The 22593-nt window shown below is 37.3% G+C and overlaps 1 protein-coding gene and 1 pseudogene across 6 annotated transcripts in view; one reads left to right on the top strand and one right to left on the bottom strand.

Moving 5' to 3' along the window:
* The first annotated feature begins 515 nt into the window (after positions 1-515).
* Positions 516-22593, top strand: part of CUNH18orf25 (chromosome unknown C18orf25 homolog) — a 62771-nt gene continuing 40693 nt past the window's right edge. Inside the window, exons 1-3 of one of the 6 annotated variants that reach the window (XM_015595742.2) lie at positions 516-726; positions 3638-3685; positions 20534-21318. In XM_015595742.2, the coding sequence (XP_015451228.1) occupies positions 20604-21318 (715 nt within the window). In that variant the 5' untranslated portion in view covers positions 516-726; positions 3638-3685; positions 20534-20603. Of the gene's footprint in view, positions 727-1024; positions 1331-3637; positions 3686-20533; positions 21319-22593 lie in introns of those variants that run through there. The other 5 variants (XM_006919936.3, XM_006919933.3, XM_015595743.2 and 2 more) reach the window with 5 other exon arrangements.
* On the bottom strand, positions 20291-20409 carry LOC112469503 (annotated as a pseudogene).

Raw genomic sequence — 22593 nt, 5'->3', positions numbered from 1 at the left:
CATAAATGAGTGAACTGGGGGAAGCTGAAGGGCCTGATCTAAAGAGGAGACTGAAAAAAATAAAGGAGTGAGTGGGTTCAGCGCTGTTATCTTCAGAATCTTCTCTTGGGGAGCCTCACCCCAGGTCCCAGCATGGCTCCTGAAAAGGTAATGACCTTTTACATTTTTTTTCCTCAAGTCTTTATTTCTTCATGTCTCAAAACCCTGCTTTTAGGGAGTGCAGCCTCTTGGCCAGATCTCGAGTAGTGTGATTTGTTCTTAGCACCTCTTCTTCCACCTCAGAAGCCCTGTATCCGCCAGATGGCTTGTGCCCACCTCACCTTCCCTCCGGGTCCCGCGTCCAGCACGTTTCCTCCGATCCCAGACCTCAAGGAAGAGCCTCGAAAACTCACAGAGTGCGCCGGTGCGTCACCCTTCCCAGGGTGAACCGCAAATCAGAAGAGTGACTCTGCAGAGGTGGAATTTGGAGCGTCTGCAAGGAGCGTAGGGGCGGAGCGGACCATGTCTCACCAGCAGGTGGCGGTCTATTTGCGAGGCCTGCAAGGTTCCCACCCAGAAACTTGAACGGGATGTTGATACCACTGCATGAGAAGAGAACGGCCGAGTTTCCCCAAGCTCGGCGGTGGGCATCCGCGAAAAAGTGGGGAGAGAAGGGTGCGGACTCCCTGCTGGAGTGACTCAAGCATTCAGACACCACGAGCTTCATTCAGGAAGCCTTCAGGAGGGGTAAGTACTGGGCAGCGCACGGAAAAGGGAGCGCCGTCTTTTTCTTAGGGCATTGTCCTTGGCTTGCATTGACTGGCTTTCTAACCCTCCTTGAAAGATATTTCTGGAACGCAGCTGCCTGATCAGATGGAGGGAGCGCGGGGAAGCCGGTTGGTGCCCCGGCGCCCGGCGCTCTGGAGCGGGAGGAGCAAGGGTTCCCTCCGCCAGACGGCGCTGTCTGGCTTTTCGTCGGTCTCCCTCTCCAGTCCGCACAGGCTACTGCCGCAGCGGCCGCTCTAGCTGCCAGGCGCGAGCTCTGTGGTTCCGGGCGGAAGTGAGGCGCCGAGCGGAACGGCCTCTGGTGACATTTTCTCCGGGCGGCGCGGACGAGTGAAGGGATTTGGTGGTGGAGGCTGCGGAGGCGGCGAGATTCCTTTTAGTCACGGCGGGGCTCTGACCGCGACTCTCTGCTCGCCTCCGGGGCTTGTGCTGAGGAGGAGAAGGCGGCGGTGACCGTCGCGTCCCGAGTCACCGCGGCCGGGAGAGCCCCGGCCGGGGGTTCGGTCCTTGCCCCGACGGGGCGCACGGAGCGGGCGAGGAGGTGCAGAGTCGCCGCGGAGCGCAGGTGAGGCGGGAAGGGGCGCAGGGCCTTGGCCTGACTACGAGTCGAGCCGCGGGACCCGGCTGCTGCTCGGGGAGGGGTCGGGTTGAGCCGGAGGGGTGCGGGCCGCGGTTGAGGGCTCTGCGGCGTCCGGGTGCTGGGGTCGTGACGGGCCCGGCTGGCGGGCGCCGGGTGTTCGCACCCGGACTTGGCGGGAGGTGCGGCCCGGGTCGGGGGCTAACGGGAAGGATTGGTCGCCCGCCCGCTGATGACCCTCTTGTCCTCCCGGCAGAGTCGGCGGGCGGACCTCCCCCTCCCGTTCCCCGGATCGCTGGGGCCCGGGCGAGGCAGGTCCCTTTTCCCAGGGTTGAGAGGAGGCTGGAGGTGCCGCAGCCCGTGGGCCGCGCGGGGGAGCGGCTTTGCGGCCCTGGAGTTGCCTTCACGCAACTTTCCAGTGCCCCGGCCCGCTGAGGAAGCGGCGGCGGCGGCAGCTCTGCCAACTCTGGCAGCTCCGCCGGCCGGGGTCTGGTGCCGACACCTGCCTCTACTTCTGAGAGCCCAAGGCGGCCGCCCTAGCGCCGCGGCTGCGGTGGCCTAAGAGGAGACTGAGAAAAGGCTTTCTCAGGCTTGGCGCCGCCTGCCTCTCAGCGCTTCCACTGCTTGCAGTCGGCATACGCCTTTGGCCAATGAGAAGGATGCGTCAGTTTCCAAAAATTGACCTTTTCTGGCGAGTTTGTCAACTTTATTTAGAAACGGGAGAGTAAATAAATTGACGAGCCTCAAGGTAAAGACCACTGCCTTTCCAGAGCTCTCTTACCCTTGGTAGCACTTCGTACTTTATTTCTTATGGCACCGACTTAAGTGTGGTGTTGAAGCAGTTGCCCCTAACAGAACCGCATGTCATTCATTCTGCCTTTTAAATTGTCCTCTCCGGTGTCACAGAATAGATGCTCACAGGTTGAAGGAGTGAATGTCTGTACTTGTTCTCTCGGATGAACCGCTTGAGCAGTTTATCGTTGGATGTGCTTTTCGTTTCTTGCCTGAGTTTTTGCTTTCTGAATCCTTCAGTAGGATGAAAATCCCACTGATGTTGCTTTTTCAAGGTTGGATCTCTCGATTACAAATACATCTGGCAGTTTTGCTATTAGGCTATTGTGTGGTGTCGTTGGGCACATGTTAACAGTTTGAATCACTCTTTTTTTTCTCCTGGGATTGTTTAAGGATGGAGGCTATTAACTTTCTAATGTAGTTTTGCTGATCCTGGCAATCTGGATTCCTCCAATAAGAGCATTGCCTTTTGTTTTAACAAGCGTTTTTAGAGGCCTGCAATTAATAGTCATTACCTGATGTCCTGAGGAGTCACAAAGCTAACCATTTTTCAGTAGGGAGTAATATTTTGGCCGAGTAATCTGGCTAAAACAATGCCTAGTTGAGTGTTTTATGCTCAGTAAATATAAAATTAGGAATTAAATTAGAATTCAGGAAACTAAGATGGAATTTAATGTGATAACCTGCATGCTAATTTAAAAAGTCTTAATGAAATTTCATGCTGTTTCATTAAATGAGAAATAACATTTTTAGATATTTCTAAGTCAGGTTCGTTCCTTCAGGGTACTTTTCAGTACCATTTTTAATCTTAAAACTTCATATCTTTTTCATAACGTTAAGGTATTAGAGACGTAAACTTCAAAATAAGTGTATACAATATGAAAGGCAGGGACAAACTTTAAGATAATTATATCTAAAAGTATAACTTTATATTATATCTAAATTATATCTGAAATTATATCTAAAGTACAAACTTTAAGGTAATTATATATAAAATTATATCACGTAAATATGATTTCTTAATGGAAAACAATTTTTCTGACATCTTTTTTTGTGTGTGTGGAAAATGAAAAAACTGGATTTTGGAGCTAGAAACTTTTTCCATTGTTAGCTCCATATTAAGTTCACAATGTAGACCTTACTAATTCAGTTTATATTACCCAAGTGCATTTGTGAAAGAGCAAATGTCATAATACTTTGTTTTATATTCTTCATCATTTATGCAAGACCCATATGTTATAGATAGATTTAATTTTAGATTCTAATTTAATGCAGTTTTATTAGAGCTGAGTGTTCAATGTATGTCCTTCAAAGGTTTCTATTTTCATAAGTGACATTGGTATCTTAAGTTTCCTTATTATATTACTAGTAACTTCTAGGAGCTTGCATAGTCATTATTCAAGGGATTGTTTTGTTGGCTCTTCAGTCTTATGAGTTTGTTATGACATGTGCCTGAATAGACTTGATATATGGGTAATCAGGATTTTTTTTTTTTTTTTTAAGTTTGGAACTGATATATGCTAGAGACTCAAAGCCTACATTTTAACTTTGGTAAGTCATCTTAGACCTTTCTAATTTTCCTGTATGTAACTAGAGACATGTTTACTGAATTGACAGGACTTAAGAAAACCTGTAAAAGATGAAAAATGTACTATGATTTGTTTTCATTTGAACCATAACGATTTCAGTATTCTCTATTATTTAAGGAAAGAGTTTGGGGCCAAATAAAGTTTCTTGGGTAGCTGTAATTATAGAGTAAAAGTGAAATAGACATTAATAACAGTAAAAAGCTTTGAGACTGCTTTGTAGGGAGAAGAGCTATTGAGAAAACTTTAGAGCAGACAGACAAAACATTCAGTTGGAACCTCTTTATTCTTACGACACTAATTTGTTGATCGCTTACTGTGTGCCAGTATTGCTCTAGTTGCTAGAGCTATAGTAGAGAATAAGGCTGACAAGGTCCTGATGCTAAAGGAACTTACACATTGAAACCTGAGGTTTGGGGTGGATTTCCACGTGGGCATTCGGGTTAGGGAACAGCCTAAATCAAGTCATGAGTATCAGTGATCTCGAATGGGTAAGTGTGACCAGTGCCTTGAGTTTACAGAGGGATAAGTAGGGTTGATGAAGGGTAGGGCCAAGTTGTGAAGGTATAGTACCCTAGTCTGCTAATGAGTTGTTTTTTCTTTTAGGGGGGAAAAACTCAGGTGGAATATAAAAGATGAGATAGACATTCCTTTTGAAAGATTTTTCTTTAGCCTTCAGTTCAGTGATTAGAAAATTTATTGGTTTTCTTTATTTTGGGTTGATTCTTGACTAAAGTAATTTAATACTCTCCTTTAGTTGTCAGATTCCAGTCTTAAATTTAAATTTAACTGTTGTCATGAAACTCTTCTAAATCCTTAGCCTTTATCTTTATTGTACCTACTTTCCTTACTCTTTCAGGACTCGTGATTAAACTTAAGGGAAATGTTTTCTGCTTCTGTGTAGGCAGCTTCTCTCAGCAGAAGTGAGATTGATGTTCAGTCAGTTTTCACACTCAGCCTTCAGGTCCTTGTGGTAAAAGAAAGGAGCAGGATGAAACTAAAAAGCATTTCACTTGTTTTATTCTCTACTATATTCCTGAACTGCGAGGGAGGAAATGTGTGTTATATGTATTATACATATTTATCATTACATATTAGTAGCAGCTGGTAATAGTAAATGTGATTTAAAAATATTGTAAAATAACCAGTATGACTCAGATTTGATGGTTGTCTTATTTAGGATTTCGGCTTTGATTTAGTGTTTCTTTTAAGTTTTGTTTCTAGTCTCTTTCATATCTTTATTCAAAATAGGAGTCTCATTCCTCTTTGCTCAAATTCTGTCACTTAACTGCCAATAGACAGATGGTGTAAATTTTGTTATTAACTTGACTTCATTGAATTTTTAAACTACCTGGGAGAGTATTTCCTAGTTAAGATAAATCAAAAGTAGAAATCTATGTGCATAACTTATTTTTAATTGTATGTGGGGGTATTTATACCTGGTTAAATACTAAACCCATTTACCGAGCATTTTGGTGCTAGGTGGAGGTGGGTACAAAGATAAAAGAAACCATTTCAGCCCAGGGAACTCAAATGTGTGAACCAGCTGATTTCTAAGTTTCTTTCCTGCTCTAAAATGTAGAGAAGTAGGCAGTAGGAGAAAAAAGTACTGTATAACAAAACAGCTGTAGTGTGGAGTTAGTCATTTTCCTTTATAAAGTCATTTAAAATAAGGTATTAGAAAATAGCATTTTTTCTTAAATGGGTCTTTTAAGTTTAAAAGAAAGTAATTGAAGTCTTCAGTTTTCTTTTTGTACTGCCAGTTCATTTACGAAATACTTTTTACTCTGCCTGGAATTCAAGACCATGTATTAATAAATTAGTTCTGATTGTCATACAAAGAGGAACAAAATTAAATCTGTTAAATTTATGCAACCATTCCCATGAATGTGGATAAACTAGGATTGTGTTTAGGTAATCTAGAAATTAAAGTTTTCATTAGCAAGCTTAACATTAGTGAAACAAGATACTTACCAAAGGAATCTGTAGAAGTTATTTTTTACTGAGTTGTCTGGTTTAAAAAAAATAACTTTATGATATCCAGAGTCAGCATTTTGTTATGTGCCTTATAATTAGAGAAAGGTATTGTTGGGAAGAGGGAAGTTGGGCGTGGACTAAAACTCTAGGAAAACAGACTGTTTTCCTTTCTGTATTAAGAACAAAATCCTCATGTGGTTAAGATTTTAAGCAGTATCCTGTCTGCCTTAGTTTTAACCTAGCATAGAAGTGTAGTTTACTCATCACCAAAGGTTTCTCATTATTTTTCTCCACTACAATCCACTTTGCTATGAGCCTGAGGGCATGTATAGTGAGTAGGTTTTTTGGCAACGTTTATCTTGGGGACCTCAAGTCCCAGAATGTGGTAACCCATCTTTATGTGTACTGTCTTCTGAGGGAGATAGAAAATAGAAAATGGCCAGAGCAGAAATCTTGGAAATCTAGAACCTATGTTTTAAATTATTTTTTATTTATACTGATGATGCTTTTGCGTACGTAGAGCAATGGTGCCCAACTTTTTTGGCACCAGGGACCAGTGCTCCTAGGAGACTAATGCCTGATGATCTGAGTTGGAGCTGAGGTGGTGATGCTAGCGCTGGGAAGCGGCTGCAAATACAGATGAAGCTTTGCTGGCTCGCCTGCCACTCACCTCCTGCTATGCAGCCTTGTTCCTAACAGGCCACGGACCGGTACCGGTCTGTGGCCCAAGGGTTGGGGACCCCTGACTTAGAGGGTCTCTCATTAGCCACTGTGCATTCTTTGCATTTAGTAACTTCCTTGGCTTGTTTCTTGATGCTAGTTTATTCAGAGTCCTGGTACTAGGCCAGATACATGTCTGTCAAGGTAGTATCTGCCACGTGAAGTGATTTGAGCAGCCATTATCACTCTTGGCCTATATATAGAGCTTATATCAGTGGAGAAATGGTTGGCTAACAAGCTAGTAAAGCTGCTCTCTTCCCGTGGTTGCAATCTCCCAATTTATATTTCAGTTCTGGGTAGGACAAATCATTACAGCTGACATTAATTTTTAGTGTTCCCTTTTTGTATTCCAACCTTTTAGCAACTCGAGTTTCTTAGACTTGAAGGACCCTCCCCTCCGCCACCGATAACTATTATCACACTGAAAAAGAATTAGCAATAATTTTTAAATATTATGATATTCAGTGTTCAGATTTCTCTATTATCTCACACATGTGTTTGTGCAGTTATTCAGGTCAAGAGTCAAATAAGGTCTGTGCATTGTTTTGTAATCTATAGGTCCCTCCCTCCCCCTCCGCCATTTCTTTTCCCTGGCAAATTATTTGTTGAAGACACAAGAGTTTTCCCACAGTTTGAATTTGCTAGTTACATTCCTGTGGTGGTAGTAAACATGTTCCTGTGTCCACTGGGTTTCTTGTTAATTGGAATTAGGTTTAGAGGCTTGATCAGATTCAGTTTATATGAGGTTTTCTCGCTCGCGTGCGCTCGCATGCACACTCTCTCTTTCATACACACACACACACACACACACACACATCCTTTTTTTTTCCTTTGAAGGGTAAAACTGCTTTATAGATGATACTGAATACTTGCATTAGGAGGCACACAATGTTTGCTTCTCTGTGATGTTAGCAGCTGTTGATGCTTTTTACCTAGCTCCATTAATTTATTACTGATAATTTCTCACTCTGAGGGCCTTTCATCGTTCCTAGTTCTGAGTCTTTTATACTGTATCTTGTGTATAGCTTCTTCAACCTCTTCTTTCTGAGAGCTAAGTGAGGGGAAGGGAAGAGTTGCTGTGGAGAAGAGGGCCATTTCCACTATATTGTAATTCTGTAGGTGTTTTTTACTTCATTCCTGATCATTGGTTCCTGCACTGTCTGTATTATCCATGCTGCAGCTTCTCATTGATTGGAAAAACTAACCCCAAAGCTGACACATAATGGAAAGATGTCTTTCGAAAGCAAAATTTATTTTGCAATATTGGTGCTTATTTAAGAGTGCTGCTATTATTAAATTAAGCTAGTGTTTATATGTTAAAATTAGAGAAAAGAGGTTAATTTTTCTATTTCGAAAGATTTGGGAACATCACTATTATAGATTTAATGAAACCTCTTCCTGGACCCTTAAGTCTGGAGAGAGGGGGCTTCATTTTGTTTTTTAGTAAGATACTGCTCTCTACCTCTTCAGTTTTATAGTGTTTGGTTTTTGCATCTTTTATTCGTAAATACACAGTCATTTTAATACAGTATTCTAAATGTAAGGAAACAGCTTTACTAAGCTATTAGCAGTTTTGTCAGTTTTGTCATGTTTTTATATGGAAAGATAAAAGGAGTGTTACTCTATCAGAAATCATGTTGATTTTTGTAGTGGAATATATTTTTATATACAAGTCAGTAATACTAATTTTTAAGCAAAAAGGTATTTCATTAGTAGTCTTGCTTATTTTTAAAAATGATTCAGTTCATCAATTCAACAAATATTAAATATTATGTATTAGAAACTGTGAGTGAACTAAAGATGATTAATATAATCCCTGTTTTCAAAGGAGATTATAATATAATGGGGCTGGGGAAGGGTGAGTGAAAACATTTACACAAATAACTTGTTTCTTTTTAATGGTTTTCCTCATAATGTGCTATTTCCCTCCTCCCCCATGTATAAGGTTAACTCTTAATTTCTTGGGTTTAAATTTTCTCAGTCATTGTTGGGGGGTGGGTGGTGGTGGTGGTGGTGGTATGTGTGTGTGTGTGTATGTGTTCGCGTGTTTGCTTTAAAAATCATCCTCTTACAATAGTGTATTTGTGTGCCACAGTCAGAAAAATCAGATATTGTTAGGCACTCATTTTTTTGGCAGATTACTAGTATTGTGATACTCCCTCAACAGTAGATTGTCACAATGTTCTCATATCCAGCTTGTCTAACACTTGTAGAGTCACTGTGACAGTTGCCCACACCAGCAGGAAGTAGGCACACGATATTATTTGAAAGCCCTGCTTCATTCTTGTTTTACCTTCATGAGTTACAATTTGTCTCTTGGTCTCTGTCTCTTGTTCTTGTTTATATTTAAAAAACAAAACCAAATAAAACTTTAGGACACCTTAACTTTACTTTTTTTAGTATTCAAGATGGTGTAGCCAAAGTTTGACAAAGAGCTGAAGAGAATGTTTTTAAAGATCCACAAGTGATTTCCATGGATTTTGTTTTTTTAACCTTGGTTTCAATTATTAGAGAAGTTACTTCTGCTTTACTTACCACTACTTTTTAAAAAATGAGTTAGCAGTAGATGCAGGCTATAATCTGTTTTATATCATAACTGTTTTGGGTGCAGAAACCTCTAATGTTAGCTACATTCCTGTTGGTAGTTTCTTTCTTTTTTTAAAGTCCCATTCATATAAGAAGTGTTTTTACAACAGTTTAGAAACAATCTAGTTGCTTTGATTTTTAGTGCTAGGAGAGTGCCTCATTTTCGATGCACAGATGCAGTGGTAAACATGTATTGTTGAATATTTAAACTGTAAGCCAGATAACAATTTTTGGATTTTGAAGCTAAACCTATTTAAAAAATAACTTGAAAAAATATGTTTATACTAGACTGTTGTGAAGCTATTTAAACTGCAACTCTCTTGCTTAATAATCCTTCTCTCTTTATTGGCATAGTTTTTACTTTTATTGATTAACCATTTGGTGTGCCTTGGGCATAATTTAGAGTAAGCACAGTCTGGAAAACTGTACCGTTTTATTCCAATATAAAGATAAATAAATAGTTGTGTGGTTTCTATAAAATGAATCAAAACAATGGATGTTTTGTTTTTAGGGAATATTATCAAAGGAGCAGTTCTGTTTACTTAAGTGTAAAATATAAGTGTAAAATGTAAACATGCCTTGATTTGTACAAAAGATTTATTCTTGTATATTTGTGGGCAAAACCAAATTTTAAATATCAAACTTCAAATACATTGGGAAAACTTATTTTAAAGGAGTCAGTATTAAAACCATATTTTTAACTGTATAATCTAAATGAACTTTTGTAAAGATTTGGATGTTCAGAACTTTATTTTGGTTAGAGGAGGTTACTTGTGTATCATGATATAGTCTTAGGTTAAGAAGCAGGTTGGAAATTCAGAAACCGTTCTAAATATATCTGTCTAAATCTATCTAAATATATCTTGGCCATTGACCTACATATTCTTTTCTTAGAAATGAGGGTTATACATTTCAGGTTAACTATGAGCAATAATTAATAAAAATAAGTAAAATGCTCTGAAAACCTAAATAGAATTGTTTAGATAGTTGTCAGTGTGGTTAGACCACTTATTCTGTGTTTCTTTTTAAATTACAGCTTTTAAAAAATCCTACGAATATGTAATAAAACATTAATTTAAGAAAAAATCACTAGTGACTGAAGCATTCTTTTAGTGGGTTTTTTCCCAAATTAAATTGCCTGTATCTTTTTGCTTTTTAAAATATCCCTTGAAACTTTCTGAAAACATTGAGGTCTTGGATAATTCATGGTTGAATGTTTATGCTGTGTTTAAAATTGAGCAGTGGCACCAGCAGCTCAGCTTGAAGGCCTTGTTTTCCAATGCTGAGAAACAAAGGCCAAAGTAATACAGATTGTTTTCATGTTGCCTTTTCCATGAAGTCTGCAAGTAGAGCCATTAACTGCAGTGGTTTTCTGTATGCTGTGACCCTAGCTCCTGTGAAAATGCTTATGTAGAAGATGACTGTAACATGTGAGTGTATGTGTATATAGATATATATATAGATATAGATATATATATACATACAGTATATAGATATATATATGTGTGTATATATATACATATAGTACCTTCACATGCAGTTTTTAAAAAGCAAAAATGAGATTTAATAGGTTCATTTAACTATGATAAGTCCAATGTGCAACCGGCCTCTGGCCTAGTTGGTTGTAGGAACTCATTTGATACCATTTGGGTACTTTTTCCTTCTCTTTGTGTACTGGCTCTGTACTGCTTTTCATTGTAGGCTTTATTTCCAGCCAGGCTTTCCTCTCAAGAAGGCAGAGTTGGCCCCCCAGTGGCTCCAAGCTAATAGATTTCTTCAGCATTAAATTAATAATAATAATAGTAATAAAATAATAATAATAATAGACTTTATTTTTTAGAGCAGTTTCAGGTTTGCAAAACAATTGAGCAGAAAGTAGAGTTCCTGTATGCCCCCCCCATCAATTTCCCCCATTATTAATATCTTGAATTAGTTGGTATATTTGTTACAATTGAGGAGCTAATAGGCTACATTATTAAAGTCCAAGTTTACATTTTGTGTTGAAAAACAAATACTATGTTGAATAATGCAGAATAACAGTTCTGTGGGTTTTGATAAATGCCTAGTACCTATCCATTATTACAGTATTTAACAATAGATTCTCTGCCCAAATTGATACCTTCCTTTTGCACCCCTCATATAACTGTGTTCTCTCAGATTCTTCCATATCTTTGTTGCCACTACTATCAGTCCAGAGATCTTGTAAATTTTTTTGCCTCACCTTCTAATCGTTTTACTGTCATTTAATATTGTCTTCTTTTCCACCCATCTCCACTATGCATCCTGACTGGTCTTTTTGAAGTGCAGGTCAGCTTGAATCTGTTTCCCTACTCTGTTTAAATCGGTGGGTTCCTATTTGCTCCTCAGGAAAGCCTTCCTAGATCTCCTTGGCTACGTTACATTTCTCTTCTTTTTCTCCTTTCATGGTGCCACCATACCTTCTCTCTACTGGATTCACCACAGTATTACATTTTATATTTATTTGAGTGATTATTCAATTGTCTCTTTGTACTGTAAGTTTTCTTAGGGAAGGTATATTATATTTTTCAGCGCCTCGCATAGTTAACTGACACTAGGTACTCAGTAAATGTGTGTTGAATGCATGAATGAATCCAGATGACTTTGGCTGTAGAGAACAGACTTGTTAATTCTGTGATGGACTTGAAGTGAAGAGGAGGAAGAGAGAATATAAAGTTTAAAAAAAAATACTGTTTCTTGATATTTGACTGCGCTCATTATGTACTAGGTGCTTTAAATGTGTTAACTCTTCATCTTACCAAGGATCGGAGTTTCACAACTAAGGAAACAGGCTTAGAGAACTTCAATAATTTGTGAACATGTAACACTTCAAATTCTCTTTCTTTTCTACCCTAGGACTGGTGTTTTCATTTATGAACTTTTAATTGTTTTCATATTTGAAAGATGTTGGGTCACCATATCTCATGGCTACCACTGTATTGTATAAGTGCTACTACCATGTGTATTAGTGCTGAGGGTGACATTAATGAAAACTGACTGACTGCAGTTTTGTTTCTGAAGGATTTTTGTCTCTGTTAAAATAGACCTCTCATCTAAAATCTAATCATCCTTAAGTGATCTCAAGTGAAACTTGGAAATCTCTTGGGTTTTGAGTCCAGTGACCTTTCTTATTTATTTTTATTTCTGTTATGTCTCTCACAGTGGAGTACAGCTCTGAGATTTTGTAGAGTAGCCCTTTTTACTCTTGTTTTTATTTATTGAAATCACGCTTACCTCTAAAAGCCCAGTTAAATTATTATCCTCTTCATGTAGACACCTTTTTTTCTGGTTCTGATCTCATGAATGCCTAGGGTTCTTTATACCTTTCCAATAGTACTTTTCATTTGTGTGAGCTGCTTACTGTCTTTACCTTGAGGTACACAAATAGTAGGTTTCCAACAGATATTTGCTCTTGAATGTACTCAAGTATGAGTACCGTGATTTATTCATTTTTGTAATCCCAAACCTAGCATGTAGTCTGACACGATAGGTATTTGATACGTAATTAGCTGAATTAAAATATCTTCTGTCCCAGTCTTTCTTTTAAAAATAGTTTTCGTATTTTGAAGAGTTAACCAGAGGTACAAAAGGATCAGATTTTCACTTTTAAACAAAAACAGTTTTGGTTGCAATTGTAGTGATCAGGAGTTGATGTGGGGAGATCACTAATGTTATTAATATGGTCCAGGCAGTTGGTCATGGCAGCATGGACTAGGCAGTAGAGAACCAAAAAAGATCTGAAGGATATTTGCATGGCCAAATTGATAGGACTTGGTGATGGAATAGGATTTGGGGGTATGCTTTTGGGTTTGGTAATGATACCAAATTAATTGCACATCACTTGCCAGGGGAAGGACAGAGTTGGCTTTTTTTTCATCTTAAATTTGCAGTATCTTTGAGATAATCCAAACAAAATGCCAAGTAGACAGTTGATCATCTGGGTTTGGAGATCTTTGGAAGAGTCTTTTGGGATAGAGGTTATGAATTTGGGAGCTAGGGATGTGGATGATATCACCTAGAAGTAAAATAAGAGAAAAGAGGGTCTAGGACTACGCCATGAAGAAATAAATTTAAAGAGATGAGAAGAATGAGTCAACAAAGAAGATATAAGTAGGTCGAATTGGAGAAGAAGGAGGCAAAAACCAGAAGAGCGTAATGGTATAGAAGTCCAAGGAAGGGTCTTTTCAAGAATTGGGGGTGGTGATTAACAGTATCTGATACTGCCGAGAGGTGAGAAGTGTAAAGTCTTTTGGATTTGGATTTGGTGGTAGTTTTAGCAAAACTTTAGGTGGAATAATGGGAACAGAAACTGGATTTCATTGGGTTAAGCAGTGGATAAGGAATTAGAAATGCTGATAGTTCTTAGTTTGGCAGTTGAAATAAAAGTAGAGCAAGAAAGACGGGTGCTTTTTGTTTTTGTTTTTGTTTTTAAAGATGAGACTTGGACATACTTTTTAAATTTTTCAGTCTCTTGACAGTGTCTTGACAGAAGTTTTTAATTTTAATAAAGTTTACTTATTTTTTTCCATTGTGGATTATGCTTTTGGTGTTGTATATGAAACTTATTGCCAAACCTAAGTTCAGCTAAATTTTCTCATTTTTTCACTTAGAAGTTTTATAGTTTTTATTTTATATTTATGTCTATAATCCACTTCAGGTTAATTTTTATAAAAGATGTTAAGGTCTGTGTCTAGATTAAGTTTTTTTCATGGATGTTCAGTTGTTTTAGCATCATTGTTGAGACTTTTTCTCCATTGAATAGCTTTTGCTTTTTTATCAGAGGTCAATTGACTGTATGGGTCTATTTCTGGGCTCTCTGTATTTAGTTCAGTTGATCTATGTATCTGTCTGTTCTTTGCCTCATATTATACTGTCTTGGTTACTGTAGCTTTATAGTAAATCTGGAAGTTGGGTAGTGTCAGTCCTCCGACCTTCAGTATTGTATTGACTATTCTGAGTCTTTTGCTTTTCCATATAAACTTTAGGATCTGTGTGTCAGTATGTACAGAATAGCTTGCTGGGATTTTGTTTGGGACTATGTTGAATCTATGGATCAAATTGGGAAGAATTGGCATATCAGCAATAATGAGTCTTCCAATCCATTTATTTATAAGAATAGGTCACACAAAGGCTTTGGGATTAGGGGAATGTTTTGTATCAGTTTGCTCATTACAGGGATATGTTCATTAAAAAAAAATCCATGAAGTTGCACAGTTATGATGTGTACAGTTCTCTATGGTGATGTTTCAGTCAAGTGTTTCTTAAAAAAGAATAAAACTTAGAGGACAGAATCTATTTTGATTTGAAAAGCAGAGAGCTCAGTACCCAAGTTTGTTTTATAGTGGTCTGATACCTACTTACTATTCCTTTTGAAAATTTGTAGGTATAGATTTTCTTGGTGCGGGGGGCTGAGTAGGTAAAGAATTTAAATACTGAAAATAAGAGCAGACTCACATGAAAGGTTGATCTTTAGTGGGTTTCTTATGGACTGTTTTTATGTTGGATACATATGTTGTTTGCAGATAAAAACAATTTTTAGTATCAATTTTAAATAAAATGAAGGACTATAGTAGACTAAATCTTGGAAAAACTATGTCATAAATTCTATTTGAAACAATGTTCTCTCAAGAGAGGTTGATATAAACCCTATCACTTGGTATTTGACACTAGATTAGATAAAACAGAAGGTGTCCTATAGGACCATCCTGCATTGCAAGGGAATAGACAGGATCAATTGTTAAGATTTCTTTTTTAAACTTAAATTTCTGAGATGGGAAAATATAGCCTCTACTATAGTTTTGTCAGTAAAACATTGACCCTCTTTAAAGTTACTTTTTTGTCTAAATATAAAGCCATAAATAGTTCAGAATATTTTGTGCAAGAGAGCAAAGTTGGAATTCATGAATTATTTAATACTATGGCTTGAACATGTGAAAAATTAGTGTAAGTTAACTGGTTCATATACATTGTATTTAAGGCATTAGCTACTTGTATTTCTTACAGTTCCGAATGGTGATATGAAATAAACAGATGCAGGAGTGCTAGCAATTAGAATGCCCCATTTTACATGACTATAGAGCATTATCTTGCCTAGAAGCAGTTTCATTTAATGGGCTGTGCTTGTGTCAGCTTGTGGTTTCAACGGAAAAGTGCCTGTAGCAACGGTAAACTTGTAACAGCAAATGACTTCACATTGCATTTGTCACATCGGGAAAGACAATACAGTTTCAGTTTATTCATTCCTTTTTGTGTCAGTATAGTGGTGTTAAAGGATGGTTAATAATGGTTGTTGCTCACAAGGTGTAAAATTGAAAGTTGTAAAAGATGGTCTTAACATTCAATGCTTAATGATTTTATATGTGCCATGTCAAAACCTTCAGGAGGGTTTCCTGTGTGGTTGGTCTTATATAAGACCCTATTAATCATGGTCCTTTCTCACAATTCTAAGTCTATAGGAAGTTGTTAAACATCTAAGACTATATTGCAAGAAGGAAGACTTTCTAATTTGTGTGTGTTTTATGGATAAATTTATATCTTTTTTTTCCCCTCCAAGGGTAATTTCTTACCTACCAGTTTATACGCTAAAGCAGCTGGATCACATTTTTTGTTTTTTTAGTTTAAAGTCTATTAAAGTCTATTCTCTGTTTACTCTGTGCTTTCTCCCTGGATGAACTGATATATTCACCTACCACTTCTGCTTACACCAATAATGTCCAAATCTGTATTTCTGTATTTCTTTTCTTTAAGACCTGTGTTCCTTTGAGCATTATCTAGTTCAAACTAAAGCTGATTATTTCTCTGATGATTTTTCTTATTCTCTTGTAGTTCACATCTTGATTGGAGTAATCCAGTATCTGATTGCATATGTTAGTAACTACCCAAAGAGTGGAGTGTTCTGTATATAATTTGTATGGTTGAGTTGGTTAATAATGTTCAGGTCTTCTATATTCTTGCTGATTTTCTCTTGTTTAATCCATTTAGAATGAGGGATTTAAATCTATTAGTGTTGGATTATCTCTGTTCTTTCCATTCTGTTAGTTTTTGCTTTATGTATTCTAAGCCTTTTACGTGTATATATTTTTATGTGTGCATATACCTGTATAATTTTTATATTTTCTTGATATATCAACCTTTATATTATTAAGTGTCCCTCTTTGTATCTAGTGAGATTGTCTGATGTTGTTGATAAAGACATTTCACTTCTTCTATAGTTGCTCTTTGCATAGTATATCTTTTTCCTTTCTTTCAGCTTAGTATATCTTTGATTCTAAGGTATGTCTGTTTAGCGTATGGAGTACATTTTGGTAGCAAGACTGAATATGATAGACAGGAGACGATTGTCAGTCATTCCATTGAAAAATAAAATGACAGAGGTTGTGTTTAGAGTTGACAATGGAAATGAGGAATAGTGGACAGGCTAGAAATCTAAGGTAGGATTGATAGGAATTAGTGAATGATGGGATGCCATGAGTAAAGGGGAAGGCATTGTCAAAGATAACCCTCAGATTTTTAGCATGAGCAACTGAGATAATAGTGGTGCTATTTACTGAGCTTCGGGAAAGCTAGGGAGGGAGCAGAGTAGGGTATTTCAGAGATGACTAATTTGGTTTTGGACATGAAGAGATTGGTGTACTTGTGAAATCTAAAGAAATGTCAGATGGCTATTGGAGTGGGAGGTCTGAGATGGAGTAACAAAATTACTAATATAGGGATAGTATTGAAAACTGTGGGTGTAGAAGAAGTTACTTTGGTGGGTTGTAAAGGACCTAGCCCTAGAACCAACTCCTGAAATTTGGTAGAGGAAGTTAAACCTACAAAGTAGGCATAAGTAAGAATAGGAAACCTGGGATCCAAAGAAAGATATTAGTTTAAGGAGGAGAGGGAGTGATTTGGCATACAATGCTGCTTAGACATTAAGATGAGGGTCAGACTGTGTCTAGTAAGATTTAGAGGTATGGGGGTCTTTAAAGACCCTGATAAGAACTCTTCTACTGGTTTGATAGAAGCAGATATCAGATGGGACTGGGTTAGAGAGGAAGTGTGAGAGGTAAGGAAATAGAGACAGGGTATTTAGACAACTATCTTAGTAAGGCTGGCTTTGGAAGAAAAGAATACCTTGAGGGGGAAATGGAAAGTTGAGATGTTAGGCAGAAGGAGAATTAAAAAAACAACAAATAAATGGAGTAATAAATGGATGAATGTATGGTCCAGTTAAGTGTGAATTGTTGATGAATGCTAAGGAATAATCAATAATGTAAGTAAGGTTCTAGAGAGATGAGAAGGGGATGAACTGTGATATCCATATAGAGGAAGATAACCTTTAAATTGGTGGGAAAACAGCTTGGGGAAAATACTGTCCTAATAGGATAAATGCTATATTTTGTATATTAAGTATTTCATTGTAAATTCTCTGTGAATGTTAGAGGGTTGAGAGCCTTTCATCCCATTTATAAGATGCAACTCCCATTTGATAATTTTATCATTTTCTACTGCCATCTGCTTTTGACTACCTCTACCAGAAATGTCCACTTTGCCTCACTCCTGACCAAGAACATTATAGGCAGTAAATACTGTTTGGAGAAGATTAATCTGTACATATGACATCTTTTTCTCTTGTGTTTAGGGTACATCATTTTCTTCTTCAGGGAGTTTTGTCAGAGTGTCTATTTCTACTCCCTGTGACTTTTTTTCTGTGTTTTATGAATTATAACAAAATTCCACTCTAGGGGGAAATTCTAGTAATTCACTGACCAAATTTGGCCTGGATAGTGGTTAGTGTCATGAGCAGAAGAAGCAAAACTTCTTTTTCTGCATAAGACTTTTCAGTAGACCTTTATGTTGAGTGGATTTTTAAATAGTTAATACTTGTATGTGATTCAAAATTCAAAAGGTAAATACAAGATATAGTAAAAAGTCCTTGACTCCTGTTCCTCATTCACTCTGTTTCATTGCTAGGGCAGCTGGTGATACCATTTTCTTAAGTATTCTCCCAACATCTATGCATCTACAGACAAACTCATATATAAATATAATTTTGTTCTTTATTTCCACAAATGGTATAATGTACCTTTTTGTTCATTTAACATTATTGAAAATTCCTCCATATTAGTATACAAAGAATCTTTTCATTCTTTATGGCCACATTGTGTGGACATACACACAATAAGCTAATTATTTATGTGTACCCTTTATGTTTAATGCCAGCATTTGTGATTGATTTGGGCATACTTAAGTGGTTTTTACTGCAATACTGGTTGCTTTTTTAAGCAGCAGAAGTCATAAATCTCAATAAACACTTAAATTTGAGGAACTTGAAATGAAAGGTAATCTTTGATTGATGTGTCATATTGAAAGACATAGATGTTGTCATGTTTTCTTAAAAGGCAAAACAGCCTGGATTCATTTGTGCTGCCCACACATGATAATTTATTTACAGAAGAAACAAGACTTTTATGGTCATTTTAATAAATTTACTTTTCAACCCATTGTTATATTACATAGTTTGAAAAGATCCAGTGGCTTCTGCTTTCAAAAATGTATGTGGCTAATATTAATTTCATTTATTTGAGTATATTTCTCAGATATTTCAGCTTTAAGAAAAGGCTTTATTCCAGAATATAAACTTCATTCTCTACAGAAAAAACAATTCTCTTTTTTATTCAGCTAGAAAATCTTGGTTTATTCCTCATACCTGGGGCTATTTCATGCCTGTGAATATTTTATTTCCTGTTTGTATTACCAGCATGCTTCATTTATGACACTAGTAGTTTGTTGGTTTAACTTTTACTCCCTCTGTTGGCTTTCAGAAGTGTTACATTCCTTTTGTAATGGTATTAGGAATAACATTTATGCTTATTTTTATTTAATTCAGAAATTAGTAATGATGCAGATGTGCTTGTGAAATAGGCTATATATGGGATTGTTTTAAATTAATAAATGTTTCTAGTGGCTGTAAGTGTTCTAGTTTTCATGAGTGTATTAAGGTAAATTTCATCCGAATGCCTGTTTTATCAGTAGCTGAGAAAAGGGCCATGAAAAACAAAAAACAGGTATTTAGAAAATTTGTGTTTATACTAAGCAAAAGGTAGGCTGGGCATGTTAGATCAATAAAAGGATTTTTCAGATATTTTCTAGTTGCTGCCTACCATCTAATGAACTATCAAGTAACTCTGAAGTGATGATGTCTTACTGTACCTGACTAGCATACCATTTAGCTTAATGTGTGTGTCTGTGATCTATGAAACATCATGGTAATTGCCCTTAACATCATATGTACAGGTCGATGTATTTACTTGCCTTGCACATTCTTAGCATTCTCTAAAAACCTACCAGTTAATGAAGTTTGCATTGTACAGGTCACAACTCTTAAATTAAGAGTATGTCCTGTTTCTCCATGATTAAGTGGAATTGTAATACTGTAGGGTAGGGGTGTTAGGTTCTAAAATTAGCATATGAAGTAGAAATGTGTGTAGGGTGTTTTCTCTCAAACCTCTTAAGTCATTCATAGAATAGAGTGTACTAAGTTTTCTAAGTTCACAAAATAGTTGGTCTATATTTAGTGGCTATTGTTTATGTATAAACACTGGACTTGCATTCAGCATGATGAGAGAGGTATGTGGGAATTAGGAAGGACTGAGGGAACAACAGATTCAGGCCTTTCATGTCAATGCCCTCTAGAGCAACCCCTATTAAGAGGAATGGCAGACAGGTTTGATGCCTATAACTACTCAGATCGCTCATTTGTCAAATGTACCTAGTTGAAGTTTTTAAAAATGTAAATGTACATTTGATGCTATTCCTCTTTTACTTCCCCCCTTTCCTTTCTTTGATGAGTTGAGTATAAAAGTGGTCATTCCAATTGACTTGTTTTCTAGTCCAGATTTTTAAAGCATTCTTTGTCATTTATATCAAAGTCAAAACATACATACTAACTCTATTAGAATTTTGATCCCTTTCTTAAACACTTTAAGTTTTAAAGTTGAAAATCTTTGGTTGCTTGCTGGCCTTGCAATTTTAGGAATAGAGGATTAACGTGCCATTTTTGGTAGCTGTGTAGGCTAGCATTTTAATAATACTAAGTCTTGAATTTGACTGTTGATGAATATGTGAAGATACACATCTTTTATTTTTATTTTTTAAATATTTATTTATTTTTAATTTTATTTAATTATTTATTTTTTATTTTTTAGGCACGACAACCCTTGGTTGACCTCACAGATTGCCAGGACCTTGTCAGCTCACAGTCCCCCCTGCCTTTTTTTTTTTTTAATGTCTACAGCACCTGGTCTTCCTAGGTGGTCTCCCATCCAAATACTAACCAGGCCCAACCCTGCTTAGCTTCCAAGATCAGACAGGATCAGGCTTGTTCAGGGTAGCATGGCCGTAGACGATACACATATTTTAAACCCCTGTATGATGATAATTTTTGCCACCCACTCAGAAAGGTAGATATTTGTGTTAATTAAATTATTTGCCATTTCTGCTTATTGATTTTATGTGTTTTTTTGTACAGGTTGCTTTCCTGTTGCATCTTTGACATAGTTTCCTAGACTCTGCTCCATGATTTAACTCGAAAGTCTGAAATGAAGATGGAGGAGGCAGTGGGAAAAGTTGAAGAACTCATCGAGTCTGAAGTCCCACCAAAAACATCCGAACAAGAGACAGCTAAGGAGGAAGATGGATCTGTAGAACTGGAACCTCAAGTTCAGAAAGATGGAGTAGTGGATTCTACAGTTCTTTCTTCAATGCCCTGCTTATTGATGGAACTGAGAAGGGACTCTTCTGAGTCTCAGTTAGCATCCACAGAGAGTGACAAGCCGACAACTGGCAGAGTTTATGAGAGTGACTCCTCTAATCACTGCATGCTTTCCCCTTCCTCTAGTGGTCACCTGGCTGATTCAGATACGTTGTCTTCTGCAGAAGAGAATGAACCCTCCCAAGCAGAAACAGCGGTAGAAGGAGACCCTTCTGGAGTGTCTGGTGCCACAGTTGGGCGTAAGTCTCGGAGGTCCCGATCTGAAAGTGAAACATCCACTATGGCTGCCAAGAAAAACCGGCAATCCAGTGATAAACAGAATGGCCGAGTTGCCAAGGTTAAAGGTCACCGGAGCCAAAAGCACAAGGAGAGAATCAGACTACTGAGGCAGAAACGGGAGGCTGCTGCGCGTAAGAAATATAACCTGTTGCAGGACAGTAGTACCAGTGATAGTGACCTGACTTGTGACTCAAGCACGAGCTCATCAGATGATGATGAAGAGGTTTCAGGGAGCAGCAAGACAATCACTGCAGAGATACCAGGTAGAGGATGTTTTTTAAACTGACTGTAGAGCACCTGATAGCATTTCTCAGCTATCAGGCTCAGTGCTCAGTTAGATGAGTGACACTTGAAAAAATCCAGGAAACCTGCAGCTCTGTAAATTTGAAGACTGCAGTGTACTAACAAGACATGGCCAATTTAAAAAACCTGTTCTGAGGTTTCCAGTGCACTTTAGCACATCAGCAAAAAAAAAAAAATTAAATGGTTAATGATAGAGACACGATTATTTTTAAGTAATGGAATTTTCCACAAGTCTCTTTTGCTGTAACACATTACCTGAACTCCCATCATTGCCTTTTTAGCACTGCTTAGATTTAATACTCTTTGTTCACCATTATTACTAAGTACATTTTTCTCAGGAATTAGGCACCTTGCTTAATTATATAGCCACTGCACTCAAGCTTGTGGTGTCTAAAATAACGTGTTCTTTTGTTAGTTTCTAAAAAGTATTCCTCCTAAAACAGTAGTTTTATGTTTTTCCTCTGTTCAGTGCATGATAAGCTAGTTATCCTTGTTGCACATATTTTTAGATCTAAGTTGTCACTCAAATTGAAAATGTTTTTTTGCAGAACTTTTCCCTTACTCTCTGAAGCTTTAAAAAGTTGGGTAGAAATTGCTTGTTCCAGGTCTCATTGGTATAAGAATTTAATTTACTACATGTCTGACATATCTACTTTCTCCATATTATCATATCTGGTACTGTGCACTACAAAGGCAGTCTTGAGATTTCATAGTGGAAGAAAGATGAGGTCTGAACAGTTCTTAATTGGTGAATCCTCAATATGGAAGAGACTTATGATTAGGAACATTTCGTAACGTATACTTAATAGATCATGACAGAATTGTTTATTGCTACATTTAAGGGGAAGTTTTGGTTTTCAAAGTTTTATGGGTTACTATGTTTTTTCCTCTTAGTTTTCTGAAAGATTTTTTGTTTCTACACATGAAGACAGCATATTGCTGATATACAAAGAATATTTCAAGAAAAAGAATATTGTTTAATTAAACCTATAGCTAACCAAAACTTATATAAACTCAAGAACAAGAATGATTGGTTTTAAAGCACTTTGTAAGTCTTTTAACTTATAATAATAAAAGTTTCATCTATAGAGTATACTAAATATGAGTTTTTAAGTCATTAGAAATGCTTACTGTTTTAATATATTGAATTCCTATGATAGTTACTTGTGTTAAAATAAGTGTGTAGGGAGATAGGATTTAATTGAAACTCATCAGTTGAATGCATGAGAGAAGCA

The sequence above is a fragment of the Pteropus alecto genome, unplaced genomic scaffold (assembly GCF_000325575.1).
Source record: "Pteropus alecto unplaced genomic scaffold, ASM32557v1 scaffold146, whole genome shotgun sequence".
NCBI classification, from domain to species: Eukaryota; Metazoa; Chordata; class Mammalia; order Chiroptera; family Pteropodidae; genus Pteropus; species Pteropus alecto.
The sequence above is the reverse complement of the archived record's forward strand: the minus strand, read 5'-3'. Positions and strand labels throughout refer to the sequence as shown.